Source organism: Aquarana catesbeiana, linkage group LG03 (genome assembly GCF_042186555.1).
Source record: "Aquarana catesbeiana isolate 2022-GZ linkage group LG03, ASM4218655v1, whole genome shotgun sequence".
Taxonomy (NCBI): Eukaryota; Metazoa; Chordata; class Amphibia; order Anura; family Ranidae; genus Aquarana; species Aquarana catesbeiana.
The window spans coordinates 417,248,383-417,269,829 of record NC_133326.1 but is presented as its reverse complement, the minus strand read 5'-3'; the positions used below and the strand labels follow the sequence as shown (position 1 = coordinate 417,269,829).

The 21,447-nt window shown below is 42.5% G+C and overlaps 1 protein-coding gene across 1 annotated transcript in view; it reads left to right on the top strand.

The window, feature by feature from the left end:
- Positions 1-20,571, top strand: part of CYSTM1 (cysteine rich transmembrane module containing 1) — a 114,135-nt gene extending 93,564 nt beyond the window's left edge. Inside the window, exons 2-3 of the mRNA XM_073620745.1 lie at positions 9,748-10,024; positions 20,348-20,571. Coding sequence (XP_073476846.1) covers positions 9,757-10,024; positions 20,348-20,556 — 477 coding nt within the window. The 5' untranslated portion in view covers positions 9,748-9,756 and the 3' untranslated portion in view covers positions 20,557-20,571. The remainder of the gene's footprint in view (positions 1-9,747; positions 10,025-20,347) is intronic.
- Positions 20,572-21,447: the final 876 nt, after the last annotated feature.

Here is a 21,447-nt window from a genome sequence, read left to right as displayed (position 1 = left end):
TGTCATGCTTTTTTCTATTACAAGGGATGTTTACATTCCTTGTAATAGGAATAAAAGTGATCCAAATTTTTTTTTTTTTTTTAAAACAGTGAAAAAATAAATAAAATAAAGTAAAATAAATAATAAAAAAAAAAAAAAAAATTTTAAAGCGCCCTGTCCCGACGAGCTCGCGCGCAGAAGCGAACGCATACGTGAGTAGCGCCCGCATATGAAAACGGTGGTCAAACCACACATGTGAGGTATCGCCGCGACCGGTAGAGTGAGAGCAATAATTCTAGCCCTAGACCTCCTCTGTAACGTAAAACATGCAATCTGTAGAATTTTTTAAACGTCGCCTATGGAGATTTTTAAGGGTAAAAGTTTGACGCCATTCCACGAGCGGGCGCAATTTTGAAGCGTGACATGATGGGTATCAATTTACTTGGCGTAACCTTATATTTCACAATATAAAAAAAAATTGGGCTAACTTTACTGTTGTCTTATTTTTTTTTTTCCAAAAAAAGTGCGCTTAGAAGACCGCTGCGCAAATACGGTGCAAAAAAAAGTATTGCAATGACCGCTATTTTATTCTCTAGGGTGTTAGAAAAAAAACAATATATAATGTTTGGGGGTTCTAAGTAATTTTCTAGCAAAAAAAACCTGTTTTAAACTCTTAAACACCTAAAATCCAAAACGAGGCTGGTTTTGAAGTGGTTAAGAAACCATTAGATAAGCACCTGAATGACCGCAACATACAGGGATATATAATGTAATACTGACACATAATCACACACATAGGTTGAACTTGATGGACTTGTGTCTTTTTTTTTTTTTTAACCTCACCTACTATAACTATGTAACCTAGTACCCTGGTTTGAAGGGAGGGACTGATGGTTGCATTGTTGATTTTGATGAAAAAGTAATGGAGGGGGGCACGGACGGGGGGGAATATAAATAGCTCAAGTTTAAGGAAGTGGTGCGACATCCATGCTAATATGTCAGTTAATAAGTTAGTAATGCGAGACGAGACTGAAGGAGTGAGGTGAGTAGACAGATAGATTTGGGTGTCATCAGCGTATAAGTGGTATTGAAAGCCGTGGGTGGTTATTAAGTGACCAAGGGAGGAGGTGTAGATAGAGAAGAGAAGGGGGTCAAAGAACAGAGCCTTGGGGGACCCCCACAGAAAGGAACAATGGAGAGGAGGAGACAGAGTAGTAGGTGACACTGAAGGAGTGCTGTGATAAATAGGCAGAAAACTAGGATAGAGCAGAATGTCGGAGGCCAAGGGAATTTAGTTTATTGAGAAGGAGCAGGAGGCCAAGTAGTAGGAGTATGGAGTACTGGCTGTTGGTTTTAGCAGTTAGTAAATCGTTAGTGAGTTTTAGTAAGGCAGTTTCCGTGGAGTGCTGCGAGCGAAAGCCAGACTGTAAGGCGGCTCCTTCCCACTTATCATCCGTTTTTGTGTTTCCTCCGGCAGGAACACATGTGGGAGTTTGGAGCTCTCAAGGTACTGTCCTGAGAGAACAGGCTTCCTACTCCACTATTTTTTTTTCCCCTACCTCATGAGAGCCGTTCCTCCCATTTTCCACAGGCTTACGGGTGCCGGGTGGATGGGCTCCTTCTCCCTAGTCAGTGCTCGGGGAAAGCCAGGACTGCTTCTGGAATCACTGCTCCCGGGCGGGAGCGTCATACATGGCAGGCACTTTTGTTTTGGCCAGCACATGGTTTTTTTCCTGACGCCGCCGCCATCTTGGGAAGGGCAGTCAGAGGACTGCATCCGCTGGATGTGAGGTATCCGGAAGTGGGGCGGCATCCGACGAGCAGGCGCTAGGCGTCATTTCCGCCGAAAGCGCAGGGGGAGAAGGGAGGAATAGGTCTGGTGCCTACATAGTTCCGGTCCAGCGCACAGGTGCTATTGGAGTCCGGAACCGGCGTTTTCGCCACAAGCATCACGCTGCTGCCTCAGCATGGACTCAAGAACCGCAGCAAGTGGAACAGGCACCAGCAAGGCCCAGGTAAGGAGCAGACTGTAGTTTCTGCTCAGCTTTACTGTGGGGTCTGTCTCTAGCCCTCTTCTCCCTAAAATGTTTAGTGAGGCTTGAGGGTATTTTTTCCCCCTGGTGGTGGAGGGGCCTGTCAGGGCATATGAGTCTGGTGTTTTTTCTCACTGTGCACCTGTGGTGAGCATCTTGAGTTATCAGGCTGACTCTAAAGGATGGTTTGTCTTTTTTTTTCTCTTTTTGTTCCCTTATCATGGCAGGCCAAGAGCTCTGACCCTGGGATTAAAAAGAAATGTCCTTCATGCAAAACTAAGTTAAATGAAGGCTGGAAAAAGACTTTATGTCAAACATGCATTGACTCCTTGGTGAGGGAAGAAACCGCTTCCGCATGCAGTGGTCTAATTGCATCTGCTAAAAAGGAATTGGAGGCTACCATTCAATCCTTCAAATCTTCACTCACAAATCCATCCGCAAGTCAGCCCACTGCCTCAGTCCTCTCAAGGCTCACTGTTAGTCCCGGCAGTGGAGGCAGAAATGGGTCCTCTGAATCAGGAAGGGCTTTCCCCCTCTCATTCTAATGAATCAGATGAGGGATGAGCTGGAGAATATGTCTTCCAAATATAAATTATCTTTGGATCAAGTGGACGGCCTTTTGAAGGCTATTTATGCTACTTTAGGCCTGGAGGAAGAGCATAAGGAAATGACTTTACACGACAAAATGTGTATGCAGGGCTTAGCAAGTCCAAATCTCGTACCTTTCCAGTCCACGCAGTGATTTCTGAATCGATCAAAAAAGAATGGGCTGACCCTGATAGGAAACCATTCTTCTCTAGGGCTCATAAGAGAAGGTTCCCTTTTGATGAAGACCCAGCGGTTCTCTGGAATAAGGTTCTAAAACTTGATGCAGCCTTTTCTCAGATGTCAAGATCTACTGATCTGGCATTTGAGGACATGGGGATCTTAAAAGACCCCATGGATAAAGAAATGGATCAGCAACTCAAGAGGACTTGGCAATCCATTATGGGCAACCTTAAGCTAGCTATGGCAACTACTTGCGTCTCCAGAAACTTGGAGTATTGGGTAAATCAGCTTAAGGCTCATATAATAGCAGATTCCCCTAAGCAAGAAATCCTTGACTCCTTTTCTACTCTCTCAGCAGCCGTAGCCTATCAGAATGACAGCTAAAGCTGCAGCCCTTACTAATTCTGTTAGACGGGCATTATGGCTAAAGACCTGGCAGGGGGACGCAGCATCTAAAAATTATGCAGAGTCCCTTTCCTAGGGGATTTATTGTTTGGCCCTGATTTGGATTCAGTTCTGGACAGGATTGCAGATAAAAAAATCTTTTCCTGTCAAGAAAAAGAAACAACCAGTCAGACGTTTTTTTCGTCCTCAAAGGGCTCAGGAACAAAACAAGCCTCAAGAGAAAAAGAAAAATTGGTCAGGGCAGAGGTGAAAAGGCAAAGGAAATGTCCTTTTCCATCCTCCTGCGTCAACCAGCAAGACGCAATGACAGCCGGTTACAGGTGGGGGGAAGGCTTCAGGGCTTTCTCCCCTATTGGGCAAGTATAACGAAAAACCAGTACATTCTGAATATGCTAGCCCAGGGTTACAGTATAGAATTTTCGGATCTCCCCCCTAGAAAGGTACTTGGTGACAAATCTTCCAAGAGATGTAACCAAATCCCTAGCAATGAAGAACCTGTTAAAGGATCTGATAGATCAAGGGGTTGTGACTCAAGTCCCACAGGGGGAGCTTTATCAGGGATTATATTCCTGATAAAAAAGCCATCCGGAGATTTTCAGTTAATCCTAAACCTGAAACCGCTGAACAGATCAGTCCTATACAAAAGATTTTGTATGGACTCCATCTTCACAGTCAGAAACTTATTGACAAAGGAATGCTTTATGACATCAATAGACCTTCGAGATGCCTATCTGCATATCCCCATAGCCCCGCAGTCTCAAAAATTCCTAAGGTTGGCGATAAATTTGGGAAAAGAGGTTCTGCACCTGCAATTCAAGGCCCTCCCCTTTTGGCCTTTCTTCTGCCCCACGAATATTTACAAAAATAATGGCAGAAGCACTTGCACCTCTTCGCCTGCAGGGGATTGCGGTAATTCCGTACTTGGACGACCTACTCTTCTTTGCCCCTTCCAGGGAAAAATTGTTGGAAGACCTCGGAAAGGCCCGAGGTCATCTAGAAGCCTTGGGTTGGATCATAAATATGCAGAAGTCAAATTTCAATCCGGCCCAGGAAGTACTATTCCTGGGGTATCAGATCTGTTCAAGGGAACAGGGTTTTTCTCCCAGAATAGAAAAAGGTAAAAGTCCAAAATTTGGTAGCGTCCTTACAGACAAACCAGGAATTATCAGTCAGACAAGTCATGTCATCTCTAGGAACCCTAACCTCAACCATGCCAGCCATTCAATGGGCAAGGTTACCTTTCAGACCTCTCCAGACTTTTCTCCTGAGAATATGGAATCACAGGACAGAATCTCTGGAAGCAAAGGTAAAAATTCCCACCAAAGTCAAAAGATCACTTTGGTGGTGGAGAAGACAGGAAAATCTGTCAAAGGGCCTGCTCTGATCGTTTCCAATAGAGAAGATGGTAACGACAGATGCCAGCGTATGGGGTTGGGGAGCTCACTCAGGTCAAAACTTCCACAAGGAGTGTGGTCTCAGACAGAAGCAAAGAGGTCCTCAAATTGGAGGGAACTAAGGGCAGTCGCCTTAGCATTAGATGCCTTCTCTCCAATCCTTCAAGGTTCCCATGTCTAGGTCCTCTCAGACAACACCACTACCCTGGCCTACCTAAACAAGCAGGGGGGCACAAGAAGCAAAACACTGCAGTTGTTAGCTTCAAAGATCCTGATTTGGGCAGAAAATCTTGTACGGTCCTTATCAGCAGTCCACCTCAAAGGCACCTTAAATGTAGTGGCAGATTATCTAAGCAGAGGGCGGATTCAGGAGTCAGAATGGAGCTTGAATCCGGAAATTTTTGCTATGATTACCAGAGCCTGGGGTCAACCACAAATAGACCTATTTGCGTCAGAAGAAAATACGCAACTCCCAGTATTCTTCTCGATTCACAGAAACAGGGCTCAGGGGACGGATGCGTTAATTCAGCCCTGGAACTTTCATCTGGGTTACGCCTTTCCTCCTTTCCAACTGATCCCGTTTGTATTAAGGAAGGTACAGAGGGAGAAAGTGGCAGTAATCCTAATTACTCCATTTTGGCCAAAAAGAGCATGGTTTACCACCATTCTACAGATGGCAGTCAAACCATCGTGGCAGCTGCCTCACCGGCAAGACTTGCTCATACAAGGTCCGATACAGCATCCGGAAGTGTCCAGTCCAAGCCTCACGGCCTGGTATCTGAGGAGCAGTTGTTAAGGAACAAAGGTCTGTCACAACCTTTGGTAACTACCTTACTTTCCAGTAGGAAAATAGTGACCAGAAAAATCTATGCTAAATATTGGAAAGTCTACAACTCTTTCTGTCATTCGACAAAAAGAAAGGTCAAAAATTTAGTGTCAATTTTAGGATTCCTTCAAAATGGGGCAGACAAAGGCTTGTCAGCACCTTATAAGGTACAAATAGCTGCTTTGGGAGTATTTCTAGAAAGACCAATCTCTTCGGAGCCCTTGGTTATAAGATTTTTCAAGGCACTTACCAGATCCAGACCAGCTCCGGCTAAGCACTTTCCCAATTGGGACTTATCAGTGGTCTTGCAAGCCCTCACAAAGGAACCTTTTGAACCACTACAAGAAATCTCTCTAAGGTATCTTACTTTTAAAACCTTGTTCTTGTTTGCAATAATGTCAGCAAGGAGAATTGGTGAGCTGCACGCCCTATCTGTTAAAAAAACCCTTTTTAACCATCTACACAGATAGGGTTATACTTAAAACTGATCCGGGGTTTTTACCAAAGGTGGTGTCAGCCCACAATAGGTCGCAGGAGATCATCCTGCCAACCTTTTGCTCTAACCCCTAAGGGGAAAAAGAAAGCAAATTCCACAATTTGGATGTAAGAAGGACTTTATTACAGTATCTGGAAGTAACAAAAAACTTTCGGTCCTCGGACTCTGTTTATACTTTTTTCTGGAAAAAAGAAGGGCCAACAAGCTTCTAAGGGGTCAATAGCTAGATGGCTTAAATCTGCTATTCTATCAGCCTACTCTCAATCGGGGCTATCTCCCCTGCTGGGAATTAAAGCACATTCTACCAGGGCTCAAGCCACTACATGGGCAGAAATATGTAAGGCGGCTACAAGGTTAAGTTACCTTAGGTTTGTCCGTCATTACAGACTGGATCTTCTGTCAGCTAGTGAACAAGCTTTTGGCAGAAAGGTCTTGCAGGCTGTGGTCCCTCCCTAAGTGGGTAAGTCTCTATTATCCTCTCAAGGTGCTGTCCTGAAAGACGTTAAGGGAAAAATCAAGTTAGACTTACCGGTAACTTGTTTTCCAGGAGTCTTTCAGGACAGCAGCAACCCGCCCTTATTGTATTAAATTACTATGCTTTGACTAACCATATTCTGATTGTGTTCCAGCTTGGGCCGGAGGTTCTCTACTACTACTGATAAGTGGGAAGGAGCCTCCTTTTAAAGTTTGGTGGAGGTGTGCTTCCTGTCAAGTGGGTGGAGCCATGCTCTCTCAAGGTGCTGTCCTGAAATACTCCTGGAAAACAAGTTACCGGTAAGTCTAACTTGATTTTTCTATTCGTCTGCAGAGCGGATCGGATGAACACTGACGGACAGTCCGTGTTCATCCGATCCCCCCCATAGGGTACCTGCACAGTGTGCAGGGACCGCCCTGTCATCCGCCGGCTCAGAGGGGATCAACGGAGCGATCCCCGCTGAGCAAGCGGATGTTCACGGGGCAGAACCCTAAGCGTTCTAGAAGTTTAGTGGTGAATGGGAGCAATGAGATGGGTCTTAAGTTGTTCTAGTTGGTAGGGTCCAGTGAGGGCTTTTTAAGTGTGGGAGTGCGGTATAGTGTGGTTTTAAATATGGCTTTCCTACAGTTGAGACCTGAGCAAAATTTGACCTTAAATTGGTTGTAAAGTTAAAAGGTTTTTTTTTAACATTAAAAGGAGCTCCAGCACCCCCCCCCCCCAAAATTAATTCAGCAGCTACAAATACTGTCGGGTGCTGCCATTCCTTGTAAGGGAAACTGGCAGTGAAGCCTTGCTTCACTGTGCTTTCTGAATGGCCCAGCGGCGGTGGAAGGTGTGTGGGTGGGGGCAGATCTTACAGTTGGCCGCAGCGAGGTCTTCTGGAAGTGGGAACGGGTACCTGTCAAAGGAGCGCCCTTTTGGGTGGAGCTCTGCTTTTAATGCAATATCTTCATTAAGGTAACCGTTTAACCGCTTGCTGACCGTATACTGTATATATGGCTCTGCTGCGCAAAATCCCATACCTAGTACTTGATCTGCACTAACGGGATTGGGGCGTGTGCATTAGACATGGCTGGAGCTTTTCAGCGGATACGCCGATACTTCAGTACACAGGCAAAATGTAAACAAGGCAGATCGCCATTCTGTCACTACAGAAGGCATGGATCCTGTGTCTCTGCTAAGCAAGGGCGCTAATCCATGCCTTCTAGTACAATCAACTCCCCCACTATAATAAAGAACTGGTCAGGCACACATTTAACCTTTGATCGCACCTGATGTTAATCCCTTCCCTGCCAGTGTCATTAGTACAGTGCATATAATTTTTTTTTTTTTTTTTTTTTTAGCACTGATCACTGTATTAGTGTCACTGGTCCCCAAAAAAATCAGTGTCCCGACTGGCCGCCACAATATCGCAGTCCAGCTATAAGTCACTGATGGCTACCGTTAGTAAAAAAAAAAAAAAAATTTGTAGACGCTATAACTTTACTTTTGCGCAAACCAATCGATATATGCCTATTGGGATTTATGTAGCAGAATAAATATTGGTCTAAATGAGAGATGTGTGTGTATATGTGTATATATATTTATTCAAATTTTTTTTTTTTTTAATTGGATGTGTTTTTTATAGCAGAAAGTTAAATATATAATTTTTTTTTTTTTCAAAATTTTGGTCTTTTTTGCTTATTGCGCAAAAAATTAAAACTGCAGAGGTGATCAAGTACCAGCAAAAGAAAGCTCTTAGGGGGGGAAAAAAAAAAGTACATACATTTTTGTTTAGGTACAGTGTTGCATGTTAAAGTAAAGCAGTGCCGTATCGCAAAAAAAAGGCCTGGTCATGAAGAGGGGTAAATCTTCCAGAGGTCAAGTGGTTAATAGTAGTTGCCTCCCCCCAAATACTCACTCACAGGAGTCTGATCTTTATTCAACTGTATACATGTCTGCAGCAGCTCTTCTCCCTGCTCTAAAAGGCTTGGCTGAGAGCAACAGGAGCCATTGTTTTGTACTGTGTTCAGTCAAAAGCTGTGAGCAGAGTGTCGAGGGCGGGGCCAAACTGGGCTGTGGCTACATGGGGAGTGGCTTACTATGGGGGCACTTAGCGGGAAGGAGGAGCTAGGCGCATCGGTGAGTGACCCGAGAAGAGGAGAATTGGGGCTTCTCTTTGCAAATACATTGCACCGGGCGGGTAAGCATGACACGTTTATTTAATTTTTAAAAAAAATCAAGCTTTACAGTTTAAGTACTCATAGGGGACTGGTTTCTGCCTTATCCATTTTTGTTTCATTTTACCTGGTAAAAACATGTATTCAAGGAGTTTCTCAGATTAGATTTTCTGTACAGGACCCTGTGCTTCCTTGGGATCCTAATTTGAGTCTTGCTGCCTTGCAGAAACCACCCTTGGACCCAGTCAGACTTCTTTGGATAATATTTCTTACAAACTGGCCCCCTTAGTAGCGATCACGTCTGTTTACACGTGTCTCTCTTTATGCCAAATACAGTATCTAACTTACACCTTTTAAAGATGTACTAGTAGAGAGCTTTGACAACATCTAGACAATGAAGCGCAATCGCAATCTAAAAGCCACAGCTTCTCTAAGACAGATGGCTTTCTATTTGTCTTGTTAGGACCTCGCCAGGGGCATCTTGCCTCAGAGTCCACTGCTGCCAGACGCATAAGACAACTCCTCTCAAGAGCTTACAGGTTAAACCATAAGACCGCTCCAGCACTTTAATGTGCTCACTCCTCAGTTCATGCCTTCTCCAAGTCCTACCAGGTGAATATCCAAGCTTCTGTGAATGCAGCTTTCAGGTGCAAAGTTCCTTCAGCACCACCCAAAGTTGGATCTGTTGACTTTGTGATTATTGGGCCTGTTAGCACAGTTCAGTTCTGTTTGCCTTGTTGTTGCCAACTCTCTTTGTTAATTGCTTGGGGATGTTCCAAGTAAGCATGGAATAAAGTGCAGGACACCCTCCCCTCTGTTTTTGTATTAATCTGCATTGTTTGCTAAAACCTAAGCTCTCATGGTGTAGGATAGGGTTTATAGAGGTACGAACAAGGGGGTGTGTGTCCTGCAAAGCTTTACCAGTGTCTAGTAACCTGAAGGTACCAGCCTATAACCCAGGGTCTATGAATATCCAGCCTGTGTCCTATATTGTATTCATAGATATGGAATTTTACAGGCAAGTCAGAATTCCTCTTTTTGCTCTTTTCCTTGTTGCAACAGTGTTTTCTATCGTTGTTGTTCTGGGTTTTATACTTTTGGATAATTTATAGAATAAAATGTTTTCTCAGTAACTTTTACAGATTATGAGCAAAATAGACAAGGACTTTCTATGTACGAATTTAAATGTGCATAATATTTTCTGTTTTGTAGGTGACCATCATGAATTATGAAAATCCGCCACCATATTCAGGTGCAAACCCTACAGCTCCTTACCCTCCGTATGGACAACCGCAAGGTGGCCCAGGTCCCACTCCGTATCCTGGTTACCCTCCAGGCCCTGTAGGCTATCAGCCAGAGCAACCAGGCTATCACCCAGGGCAACCAGGCTATCAGCCAGGGCAACCAGGCTATCAAGGCTATCCACAGTATGGCTGGCAGGGTGGCCAACCCCCTGCTCCAGTTTACATGGATGCTCCTAAAAATACAGGTATGTATGAAATGTAGGAGCTGTATGTTGGCCAAGCGTATATTTGCAATCATTCAATCTCAATATGATAAGATGTTTGTTTTTTTCCATCAAAAAAAAAAAAAAATTGGTTTTAATTCACTATTTTATTTAAAGCAGAGTTCCCATTATATATAAAAAAAAAAAAAAAAAAAAAAATCCTGCAGCTACTGACTTTTAATAATCGGACACTTACCTGTCCCAGGGTCCTGCGATGAAGGGGATTGAAACCCCGCTCGTCTCCCCCTCTGCTCTGTGGCGCCGACATTTTAACTGTGGGCGCTGGCTGTGGCTTTACAGCCGGGCACCCACGGTGCATACTCAAGCCACGCCGCGCAATCATCTGGGACCTGTCACATGTCTCAGATTGCCTAGGGGGGGGGGGGTTTATCTCCCTTCCTGTGCCAAGGGAAGGGACGTCAGGAGCCCAGGCGCTGAAGGAGGCAGACTACGAGGGACCCCCTAGCAACAGGCATTTACAGGTGAGTAAAAAAAAAAAATTCTCCAAATTTTTTTTTTTTTTTTTTTTGGGGTGGAACTCCACTTTAATTCACTATTTTCAATTGACCACTGAACAGTCAAGCTGAGAAAAACGCTTTTTATGAATGTGATGTAAACTGCTTGATGTAGCTCCTGTTTTCAACAAATTTCTATTTGCATTTATAAATTTCTATTTGCATTTATATATTTATATATATATATATATTATATATATATATATATTCAGCCTGTAAAATTTGATTAAATTAGTTAATGGTAAGTGGCTTTAAAATTGCTATATGTATGGTTAGTATTCCAACTATAACCTTTGCATGTTAAGAAACAGAATTGCCAAATGTATAGTATGCAAGTAATCTCTGCCTAAACTCTATTTGCTTTTACAGCATTCCATAATAATAGACAATAGGATGTGTCCTATAACTGTCTCATGGACTATGAAGCCTTTATTGTAAATGCTGTTCTACATGTAGAGTGTTTCCCTTTTATGATTTATGAACTTAATTCAAAACAAGTACAGACTATCAAATCTTCAGGACCCACTAACAGGCCAGGTTTGCAAGATAACTGAAAGTCATCACAGGTGATATATAATTTGCTGCTCAGTGATCGCAGTATTCTAGTCTGCATCTCCCTAAGGTAATACTTAAAATCTGGCTTGTTAGTGGGTCCCGAGGACAGGAGTTGAGAACCACTGGTTTAACTACTTGAGTCCTCAGCACTGCTTTAACCACTTCCGGATGGCCCATCATGGATGTACATCGCTACTTTGACGTTAAATTCCGGGGTTATGGCAGCACATAGCTGCCATAACCCCAGTATTTCTATCCATGGCCGGCGATCCTCTTTTAACATAAAAGTGGTAGAGGGGCACCCCCCCCCCCCCCCCCACACTCCTCCTACCACGTCTCAGGCATCTGTGTCGCTCATTGGAGCCGGTGGAAGCAGCGGAAACGATTCTGTGGCCTGATGGGCAGAAAGTGGCTTTTAAGTGTAAATGTTAGAACTGAGGTCTTTTTGATCCCAGATCTCACATTAAAGAGGCCCTGCCCTGCTTATTTCTTTTGCAAGGGATTTTCACATTCCTTGTAATAGGAATAAAAATTATCAATTTTTTTTTTTCCTTTTAAAAAGGAGAGTGTAAAAAAAAAAAAAAAAAAAAACGCTTTTAAAGTGCCCCCTCCCTCCATGTTCTCACCCAGAAGTGAAAGCATACGCAAGTCACACCCACATAAAATGGTGTTCAAACCACACGTTAGCTATTGCCGCAAAAGTTAGATATATATAATATTTAGTGTGTATATGTGTGTGTGTGTGTGTATGTATGTATGTATGTATGTATATATATATATATATATATATATATATATATATATATATATATATATATATATGTATGCGCGATAAAACTGTATGAATATGTAGCTGTGGGTTACATACATAGTCATACAGTATACCGCACTGTTTTCCTGGTATGGATGGACACTTCCCGGAACACAGACTAGTCTACAGTCTGGTCTACAATAGCGGCCAATCAAAGGAAGCAATGTAGACTAGTCTAGTGTAGACTAGTATACCGGAACACAGTGCGGTATACTGTATGTATGTAGCCAGCCGTAGATACAGAACAGATATACATACAATTTTGCACATGCAGTGAGCTGACAGCTTCGGGAGAGAGTGAGACATAGTTTGACCCAACCACAAACTGTGTGTACAGTAGTTCAAAAGCTGGAGTTCTTTTAAATTGAAGTGCAAAAAAGAAACTGTAGAAGAACTACAATGAACAACCAATGGCACAATTAGACAATTGGAACATTAAACATACTATGTTCCAATTGTGTCCAAAAGCACAGTCTGAATATACCAATTCATTTACTATGTTCAACATAGTAAATTAATTGGACTGTGCTACTGATTTCTAAATCTATTTTAGAGTAAAAGTGGCAGGTTTTGCTTTAAGAACAAAAGTTGTTCAGCTTTTTCACAGGAGAGACGGTTCCTCTTCTCATCAAGAATGAGATGTTAGACTGAATAGTCTTTCACTCTCTGTACTGGTGCTTGGGGCAGATAAATATCTGCGTGCAATCTGTGCAAGCAAAGGAAAATGTTTATTGATGCGCCAATACTCAAGGGGATTGTCTCTTCTAGGGATAGGCTGTTCAGCTAAATAAATCTCCAGCTGTTGGGTAGCTGCAGTTGTGGCACTGCTATGGACCAGGGTGCATTCATGTAAAATTTCTTCAAACCTATCAGATATCGAAGGAGTGTGTTCCTCTTCACTTGTATGCGGCTGTTTCTCTGGTATACTTTCCTTTGTGCTACACCTCGAAACTCCTTCCCCAGATGCTTCCATCACCTCCATTTGTGCCTGTATCATTTCCTGTGCACTCTGCTTTTTCTCCTCATTAAAAAAAAAAAAAAAAAAGCTTTTTAAATCGAGGATCTAGAACTGTTGCAATGCAGTGCAAGAGGGTTGGATTCGGTGTCTTGAAACCTGTTGTTAACGGCCTCCAATAGAGCGGTTTTAGCTGGTTTTTACACCATGGTCTGTTTCTGCCTCTTTTCCTAGCAGACGCTTCAGTGCAGCAAACAAGGGAATAACTTCGGCAATGGAAGCATTAGCTGAGCTTATTTCTTTTGTTAACTGTTAAATGGAGATAAAAGAGACAAACAATTTTCAACTAACATTCACTGATGTGCGCTCAATGTTGCAATGTATGCAGCTAAAACACACTTTTTTGTTCGAAAAGACTTTGCAGCATATAGTAGGTGCTGTTCCAACAAGTGGCTACTTCTTGCTGCAGTCATTTCGGTGGCATTCCAAACTGTATCTGCAAAGCTTGTAATCTGGAATAAGCAAGTGGAAAATGCTTAGAGTGACCCACCTTTTTTCCTTCCTTTTTTTATGATATCAAATATGGTGCGCTGACTCCACAATCCCTCATTGACAGCCAATTGCAGCGTGTGCGCCATACACGGTATGCTTTTAAGTTCACTGTCCTCCATTGCCTTTGCCATGTTCCGTGCATTATCTCGGACAATCAAATGCACATTAGACTTCTCAGTGTGCCAAATGTCAAGCATGGTTTTTAAAGCGTCAGATATTGCTGCTGCCGTATGTGATCCAACAAACTCACATGCGTTAAGTAGGATGTTTTGCAATTGAAATTTGGCATCTATCCACTGCGCTGTCAGGCTAAGTATGCTCGTTGGACTGACGTCTGAACTCCAAATGTCGGTAGTAAAACTGATTTCTTTGATGTCGGTAGTCATGAGCTCATGAACATGTTTTCTAACACTGCAAAACAATTCAGGTAGACAGGTATCTGCAAAGTAGTGTCTGCTTGGTAGTGTGTAAAGTGGCTCAATGTGTTGCATGAGCCTATGGAATCCAATGTCCTCCACAACAGAGAATGGCTAGTCGTCTAATGCAATAAATTCCATAATTTTATCTGTAATGTTGCGAGCTTTGGGACTGTCACTTGTACATTTTTTAACCTTTTCAAAGACTGTGGCCACAGATGGTGTTGAGCCTGACTCTGAGGTACTTTTTGGAAGCGGTATTGTTTTCTTGTATTCTGTATGCTGAACTGGATAATGTGTTTTCAGGTGGTGTATCAAACCTGTTGTAGAAAAATGCCTTGGCACTGTACCCCCTCTTGAAATTTCTGCTGAGCAGACTGCAGATTGCAAATTTGGGGTCCTTATCAGAAACTTTAAAATATTTCCACACTGCAGACATGGTCCACCTTCGCTGGTAGCGTAGAAGAATAGCATAGAATGATCTATAGTGGGAGTGAAATCTGAGGGGGGGGGGGGGGGGAGAGACTGAAATCAATCTAAAAAACTTAACCCCAGGCAGCTATAAAATAAAAAAAAAAAAAAAAAACTTAACCACCAATCCTTTTTTTTAACAGTGCACCTCTCTTGCCACGCACTGCAGTACATCTGACTTGTACTAAAGAATATATTGAATTTATTGATTTGATTGCATGCTATTTTTGAGATATAATATTCAGTAGTAGATTGCTGCATAGTGCATACTGTCATGTTTAAAAAAAAATGAATGCGCTTGTCAACGTGGTATTAGTATAACATACTAACTGAATGCTATCTAAATCAATTGACGACGCTATATTAGTAGTAAGTACCTTTTTAAAAGTAATATTTATTACCTGGCCTAAAAAAAAAAATAAAAAAATAAAAAAAAAAATCTGTCTATAGATGGATTGTTTGTCAGTAGTTAAAGACAATGCTCACTGGTGAATAGTAGTAATAGTAGCCATCCAGGAGGGACGGTGCCCACTCTCCAATGCACCCTCTATGCAGCTGTCTCCTGAGTCACAACTGCGTCTCAAGTCTCGTCTCAACCATGAGGAACGACCGCAGGTTAAGTGCTTCAAACTCCAGCGAAATCCAGTGTCTCCATTGCACGGAGCGTGCTCACGAGTCCAGTGTCTTAACCACGAGGAGCATGCGTGACATCACACGTCAGTGCGCTCACCGCTACTGCGCAGGTGCGATTTTCTGCAATTTTTTTCTTTAGTCAATGTGCTGAAAACACCATTTTCAGCCGATATGTTTCTGCAGCCGAAATTTCGGTGCATCCCTATAAAAAACAAGTGACAAATAGGCTTGGTCCTTAAGTGATTAAAGCAGCTGGGACCCAGTGTTATGCCCAGGAGGTGATGCAATTGGCTCCTGGGCTTGTGATGCTTTCACAGAGTGCTCCAAAGGAGTGCTTTGTAAAATCAAGCCAGCAATAGATAACTGATGTCGGTAAAATACTACTGCAAAGCTGCATTGGGGGAGGGGGGGGGGGCGGTCTGAATCAGAGCAAGGCCCTCTGATTCCTCTTGTATTGAATTGTTTTGTAACTGTACTGTCTTCATTTTGTAAAATGCTTTGTAAACTGTTCTCTATTTAAATCCTGTATAATAATAAAGAACAAAGAATAAAAATAAAGGAAGAAAAAAAGTGTGTGCGTTTTGTATTGCCCCCTTTAACATCAATGTCAGCTTGAAGTCTTTTGTGGTATTTGTGGATGAGGCTCTTTATCTTCTCACATGGTAAAGCTGCCTATTCCTCTTAGCAAAAAGCCTCCAGTTCTTGTAAATTCATGGGCTTTCTTGCATGAACTGCACGTTTGAGATCTCCCCAGAGTGGGTCAATTGATATTGAGGTCAGGAGACTGATATGGCCACTCCAGAACCTTCATTTTATTCTGCTGTAGCCAATGAAATGTCTACATGGCCTTGTGTTTTGAATCATTGTCATGTTGGAATGTCCAAATATGTCTTATGTGCAGCTTCCTGACGAATGCAAATGTTCCTCCTGTATTTTTTGATGACATACTGCATTCATCTTGCCATCAATTTTGACCAAATTTCCTGTGCCTTTGTAGCTCAAACATCCCCAAAACATCAGCGATCCACCTCTGTGTTTCACAGTAGGAAAGGTGTACCTTTCATTATAGGCTTTAACCCCTTCCCGCCGACCGTACGCAGATATGCGTACTCGGCTTTCCGGGGTTATATCGGGATGATGCCCGCAGCTGCAGGCATCATCCCGGTACCGTTGTTTACAGCGGGCGATCGGCTACCCGAGTATAACAACCGATGCAGCTAAAAGCCGCTCGGCTGTTATACCGGGGGAGCGGGAGGGGACATCCCCCCCCTCCCGCCGCTCTTATCGGGCCTCCCGTGCGATCAGGAGGCCCGGTGTCCAATCGGCTGCCTCCGGCGGCTGTGGGCAGGCTGGAACGAAGCTGTGGGCGGCTTCGTTCCAGCCTTTCAATGTAAACGCGGAAGCGACGTCATGACGTCACTTCCCGTTTACTCGGCTGCCAATGGCGCCGGTTTAAAAAAAAAAAAAAAAATACAGTATTCAGAATCTCTGTTTTCTGCGATCTGAATACTTTGAAGTGCAAAGGAGGGATCGGGGGTCTTTTAGACCCCCGATCCCTCCATAAAGAGTACCTGTCATTACCTATTACTGTCACAAGGGATGTTTACATTCCTTGTGACAGCAATAAAAGTAAAAAAAAAAAATTTTTTTTAACCACTAGCCAACCGCCCCATAGCCAAATGACGGCTGCAGGGCAGCTGGATAACTCTGGGATCACGTCATATGACGTGATTCTAGAAAACTGCTCCCGCGCGCCCCCTGGGGCGCGCACACGGGAACATCCGGACCCGGCGGTCCACGGATCACGGTAAACGTCCGATGATCGCGGCCGTTTACCATGTGATCGCTCCGTCAAATGACGGAGTGATCACATGTAAACAAACCGGCGTCATGTCATGACGCCGGTTCCTCCTTCCCCTCTCTGTACCAATCAGTACAGAGGGGGAGGGATCGGATGGGAGCCACGCTGTGGGCTGGATGTGTAGTGCCCACAGCTCAGTGACATGTACAGTCACATCCATCCATCCATCCCTCCATGCTCAGCCATCCCCCCCGTGCTCTGCAATACCCTGTGCAATACCCTGTGCAATACTCTGCAATACCCTGTGCTATACTCTGCAATACCCTGTGCTATACTCTGCAATACCCTGTGCTATACTCTGCAATACCCTGTGCTATACTCTGCAATACCCTGTGCTATACTCTGCAATGCCCCGCAATACCCAGCCATACTCTGCCATGCTCAGCCATACTCGGCTGTACTCGGCCTCTGTATGTGGCCAGGCTGTGGAAGTCTCACACATGTGGTATCGCCGTACTCAGGAGGAGCAGGAGAATCTATTTTGGGGTGTCATTTTTGGTATGTACATGCTATGTGTTAGAAATATTGTATAAATGGACAATTTTGTGCTAAAAAAATGTGTTTTAACCACTTCCCGCCCACCGGCCGTCATACGACGTCCTTGACTTTGTGCGGGGATATCTGAATGATGGGTGCAGCTACAGGCATCATTCAGATATCAGCTTTTTCAGCCGGCGATTCCCAACACCATAAGAATGACCATAGAGGCTGTTCCACTGCTTGATCGTTCTTACGGGAGGCGAGAGGGGATGTCCCTCATCCCCCCCCCCCCCTCTCGCCACCCTCGGGTGCTTCTACCGACTCACCGCTAAGATCGAAGCCAGGATCTTTTTTTTTTTTTTTATTTATTTTTTTTATTTATTTTTTTATTTCAGGCTTCCCAGCCTAGAGGTGAGATGTGGGGTCTTATTGACCCCATATCTCACTGTAAAGAGGACCTGTCATGCCATATTCCTACTACAGGGGATGTTTACATTCCTTGTAATAGAAATAAAAGTGATCAAAAATTTTATTTTTTGGAAAAAAGCCTCAAACTAAAATAAAGTAAAATGAACAAAAAAAAAAAATGTTTCCCCGTGTGCTCGCATGCAGAAGCGAACGCATACGTAAGTTGCACCCACATATGAAAATGGTGTTCAAACCACACATGTGAGGTATTGCTGCGATCGGTATAGCGAGAGCAATAATTTTGGCCCTAGACCTCCTCTGTAACTCACAACATGTAACCAGTAAAAAAATTTTAAAGCGTCTCCTGTGGGGATTTTTAAGTAGCGAAGTTTGGCGCCATTCCACGAGCGTGTGCAATATTGAAGGGTGACATGTTAGGTATCTATTTACTCGGCATAACCGCATTTTTCACATTATGCAAAAATATTGGGCTAACTTTACTATTTGTTTTTTTTTTTAAAGCACAAAACTGTTTTTAAAAAAAAAAAAAAAAAAAGCGTTTGAAAAATTGCTGCGCAAATACCGTGCGAGATAAAAAGTTGCAGCGACCGCCATTGTATTCTCTAGGGTCTTTGCTAAAAAAATATATATAATGTTTTGGGGTTCTATGTAATTTTCTAGCAAATTATGATTTTTACATGTAGGAGAGAAATGTCAGAATTGGCCTGGGTGCTCCAGAACACCTGATGGTGCTCCCTGCATGTTGGTCCTCTGTATGTGGCCACGCTGTGTAAAAATCTCACACGTGATATTGCCGTAGTCGGGAGTAATAACAGAATGTGTTTTGGGGTGTTATTTGTGGTATGCATATGCTGTGTGTGAGAAATAACCTGCTAATGTGACAATTTTGTGAAAAAAAAATCTTGATTTTGCAAAGAATTGTGGGAAAGAATGACAACTTCAAAAAACTCATCATGCATCTTTCTAAATACCTTGGAATGTCTTCTTTCCAAAAAGGGGTCATTTGGGGGGTATTTGTACTTTTCTGGCATGTTAGGGTCTCAAGAAATGAGATAGGCGGTCAGTAATTCAGGTGTGATCAATTTTCAGAGATTGGCACCATAGCTTGTGGACTCTCTAACTTTCACAAAGACCAAATAATATACACCGATTTGGGTTATTTTTACCAAAGATATGTAGCGGTATAAATTTTGGCCAAAATATATGAAGAAAAAATTACTAATTTGCATAATTTTATAACAGAAACGAAGAAAAATGCATTTTTTACAAAATTTTCGGTCTTTTTTCTTTTATAGCGCAAAAAATAAAGAACCCAGCGGTAATTAAATACCACCAAAAGAAAGCTCTATTTGTGTGAAAAAAAGGACAAAAATTTCATTTGGGTACAGTGTTGCATGACTGAGCAATTGTCATTCAAAGTGTGAGAGCACCGAAAGCTGAAAATTGGTCTGGTTATTAAGGGGGTTTAAGTGCCCAGTGGTCAAGTGGTTAAACACAATTTATAAAGTATAAAAATAAAATAAAAAAAAAAATACATTTTTTTTTAAAGTGTACCCGCGAGCTCACGCAGCGAAGAAAACGCATACGGAAGTCGCGCACGCATATGTAAACGGTGTTCAAATCACACATGTGAGGTATCGCCGCGATCGTCACAGTGAGAGCAATAATTCTAGCCCTAGACCTCCTCTGTAACTCAAACCTGGTAACCATAAAAAAATTTAAAGCGTCGCCTATGGAAATTCATAGGTACCGTAGTTTGTCGCCATTCCACGAGTGCGTGCAATTATAAGGGGTGACATGTTTGGTATCTATTTACTCGGTGTAACATCATCTTTCACATTATACAAAAAAATTGGGGTAACTTTACTGTTTGGATTTTTTTAAATTCATGAAAGTGTCCCTTTTCCAAAAATTTGCGTTTAAAACACCGCTGCACAAATACCATGTGATATAAACTATTGCAACAATCTCCATTTTATTCTCTAGATTCTCTGCTAAAAAAATATATATGTTTGGGAACTCTAAGTAGCTTTCTAGCAAAAAATACAGATTTTAACTTGTAAACACCAAATTTCAAAAATAGGCTTAGTCACGAAAGGGTTAACTCCTCTCCAAATGAAGCATTTATGGTTGTGGCCAAAAAGCTAAATTTTGGTCTCATCACTCATAATGACTTTGTGCCAGAAAGTTTGAGGCTTGTCTCTGTGCTGTTTGGCATATTGTAAGCGGGATACTTTGTGGCATTTGTGTAGTAATGGCTTTCTTCTAACAACTCGACCACGCAGCCCACCTTTCTTCAATTCCCTCTATATTGTGCATCTTGGAACAGCCACACCACATGTTTTCAGAGAGTCCTGTATTTCACTTGAAGTTGTTTGTGGGGTTTTCTCTGTATCCCAAACAATTTTCCTGGCAGTTGTGGCTCAAATTTTAGTTGGTCTACCTGACCGTGGTTTGGTTTCAACAGAACCACTCATTTTCCACTTCTTGATTAGAGTTTGTACACTGCTGATTGGTATTCTCAATTCCTTGGATATCTTTTTTTATATCCCTTTCCTGTTTTATACAGTTAAACTACCTTTTCCCGCAGATCCTTTGACAATTCTTTTGCTTTCCCCTTGACTCAGAATCCAGAAACGTCAGTGCAGCACTGGATGAAAGATGCAAGGGTCTGTCAGGAGTCCAGAAACTCATTGACCTTTTTATATACACACTAATTACAAGCAAACGGATCACAGGTGAGGATGGTTACCTTTTTAATAGCCATTCAAACACCTTTGTGTCAACCTGCGTGAATGTTATCAGGCCAAAATCGCCAGGGAATGTGAACTTTTGATCAGGGTCATTTGGGTAGTTTCTGTTGTGATTATGATTTAAAAAGGGTAAACACAGTTGATTGATAATACATGGCTTCAGCCAAACACTATTCATGAGTAAAAAAAGTTTTTGTATTATCATTCATATTCTCTGAAAAATGGCCAAGAAATCATAAATTCTGCCAGGGTATGTAAACTTCTGAGCACAAGTGTGTGTGTGTGTGTGTGTGTGTGTGTGTACACCCCTCACATATTTTTATGTTTATAAAATTTTTATTGGATTTTGAAAGTATGACAAGATACAATTATACATCAGACATGTCAAGAAAACTGTGTACAAATGATACAACGGCATGTTTCTGCAAGGTAACATCTTATACACTAGAGAAACATCAAACAATAGATGTACTTGATATTTCCTGAAATCAAATAGTGAAATACCTGAGTCACCTCTGGCCCTAGTGTTTGGGCCTAGAATCTCAATCCATTTCCACTACCAGCACCCCTATATGGGATCACACTGTGCTGGAGAGAGGAATGGGTTCCTTCTTCTAAAGGCCCCATGGCGGAGAGATGCAATAAAAAAAACCAAAAGAACCTCGGTAACAAGAAATAACAAGCTAAACGGATAACATTCAATACTGGTAGTATAAGTCACTCTGGCTATGACGCTGCTTAGTTAAGAAGACTAAAGATGAGACTGGTTTTATTCGCAGGGACACACTACTTAGTGTAAATTTCTGCTAATGTCCCTTCCAGTGGAATCCAACTAAAGGGGCTAGTCTCAGTTTTACCTTCCAGAGGTGAAGGAAAGATGGGTTGGGGAAAGAAAGAAGAGTAAAGAGAAGAGAAGTAAATCATTACTATAGAGGATAGAGAAGAGAAGGGTTTGCTGTCTGCTAGGCAGCCCC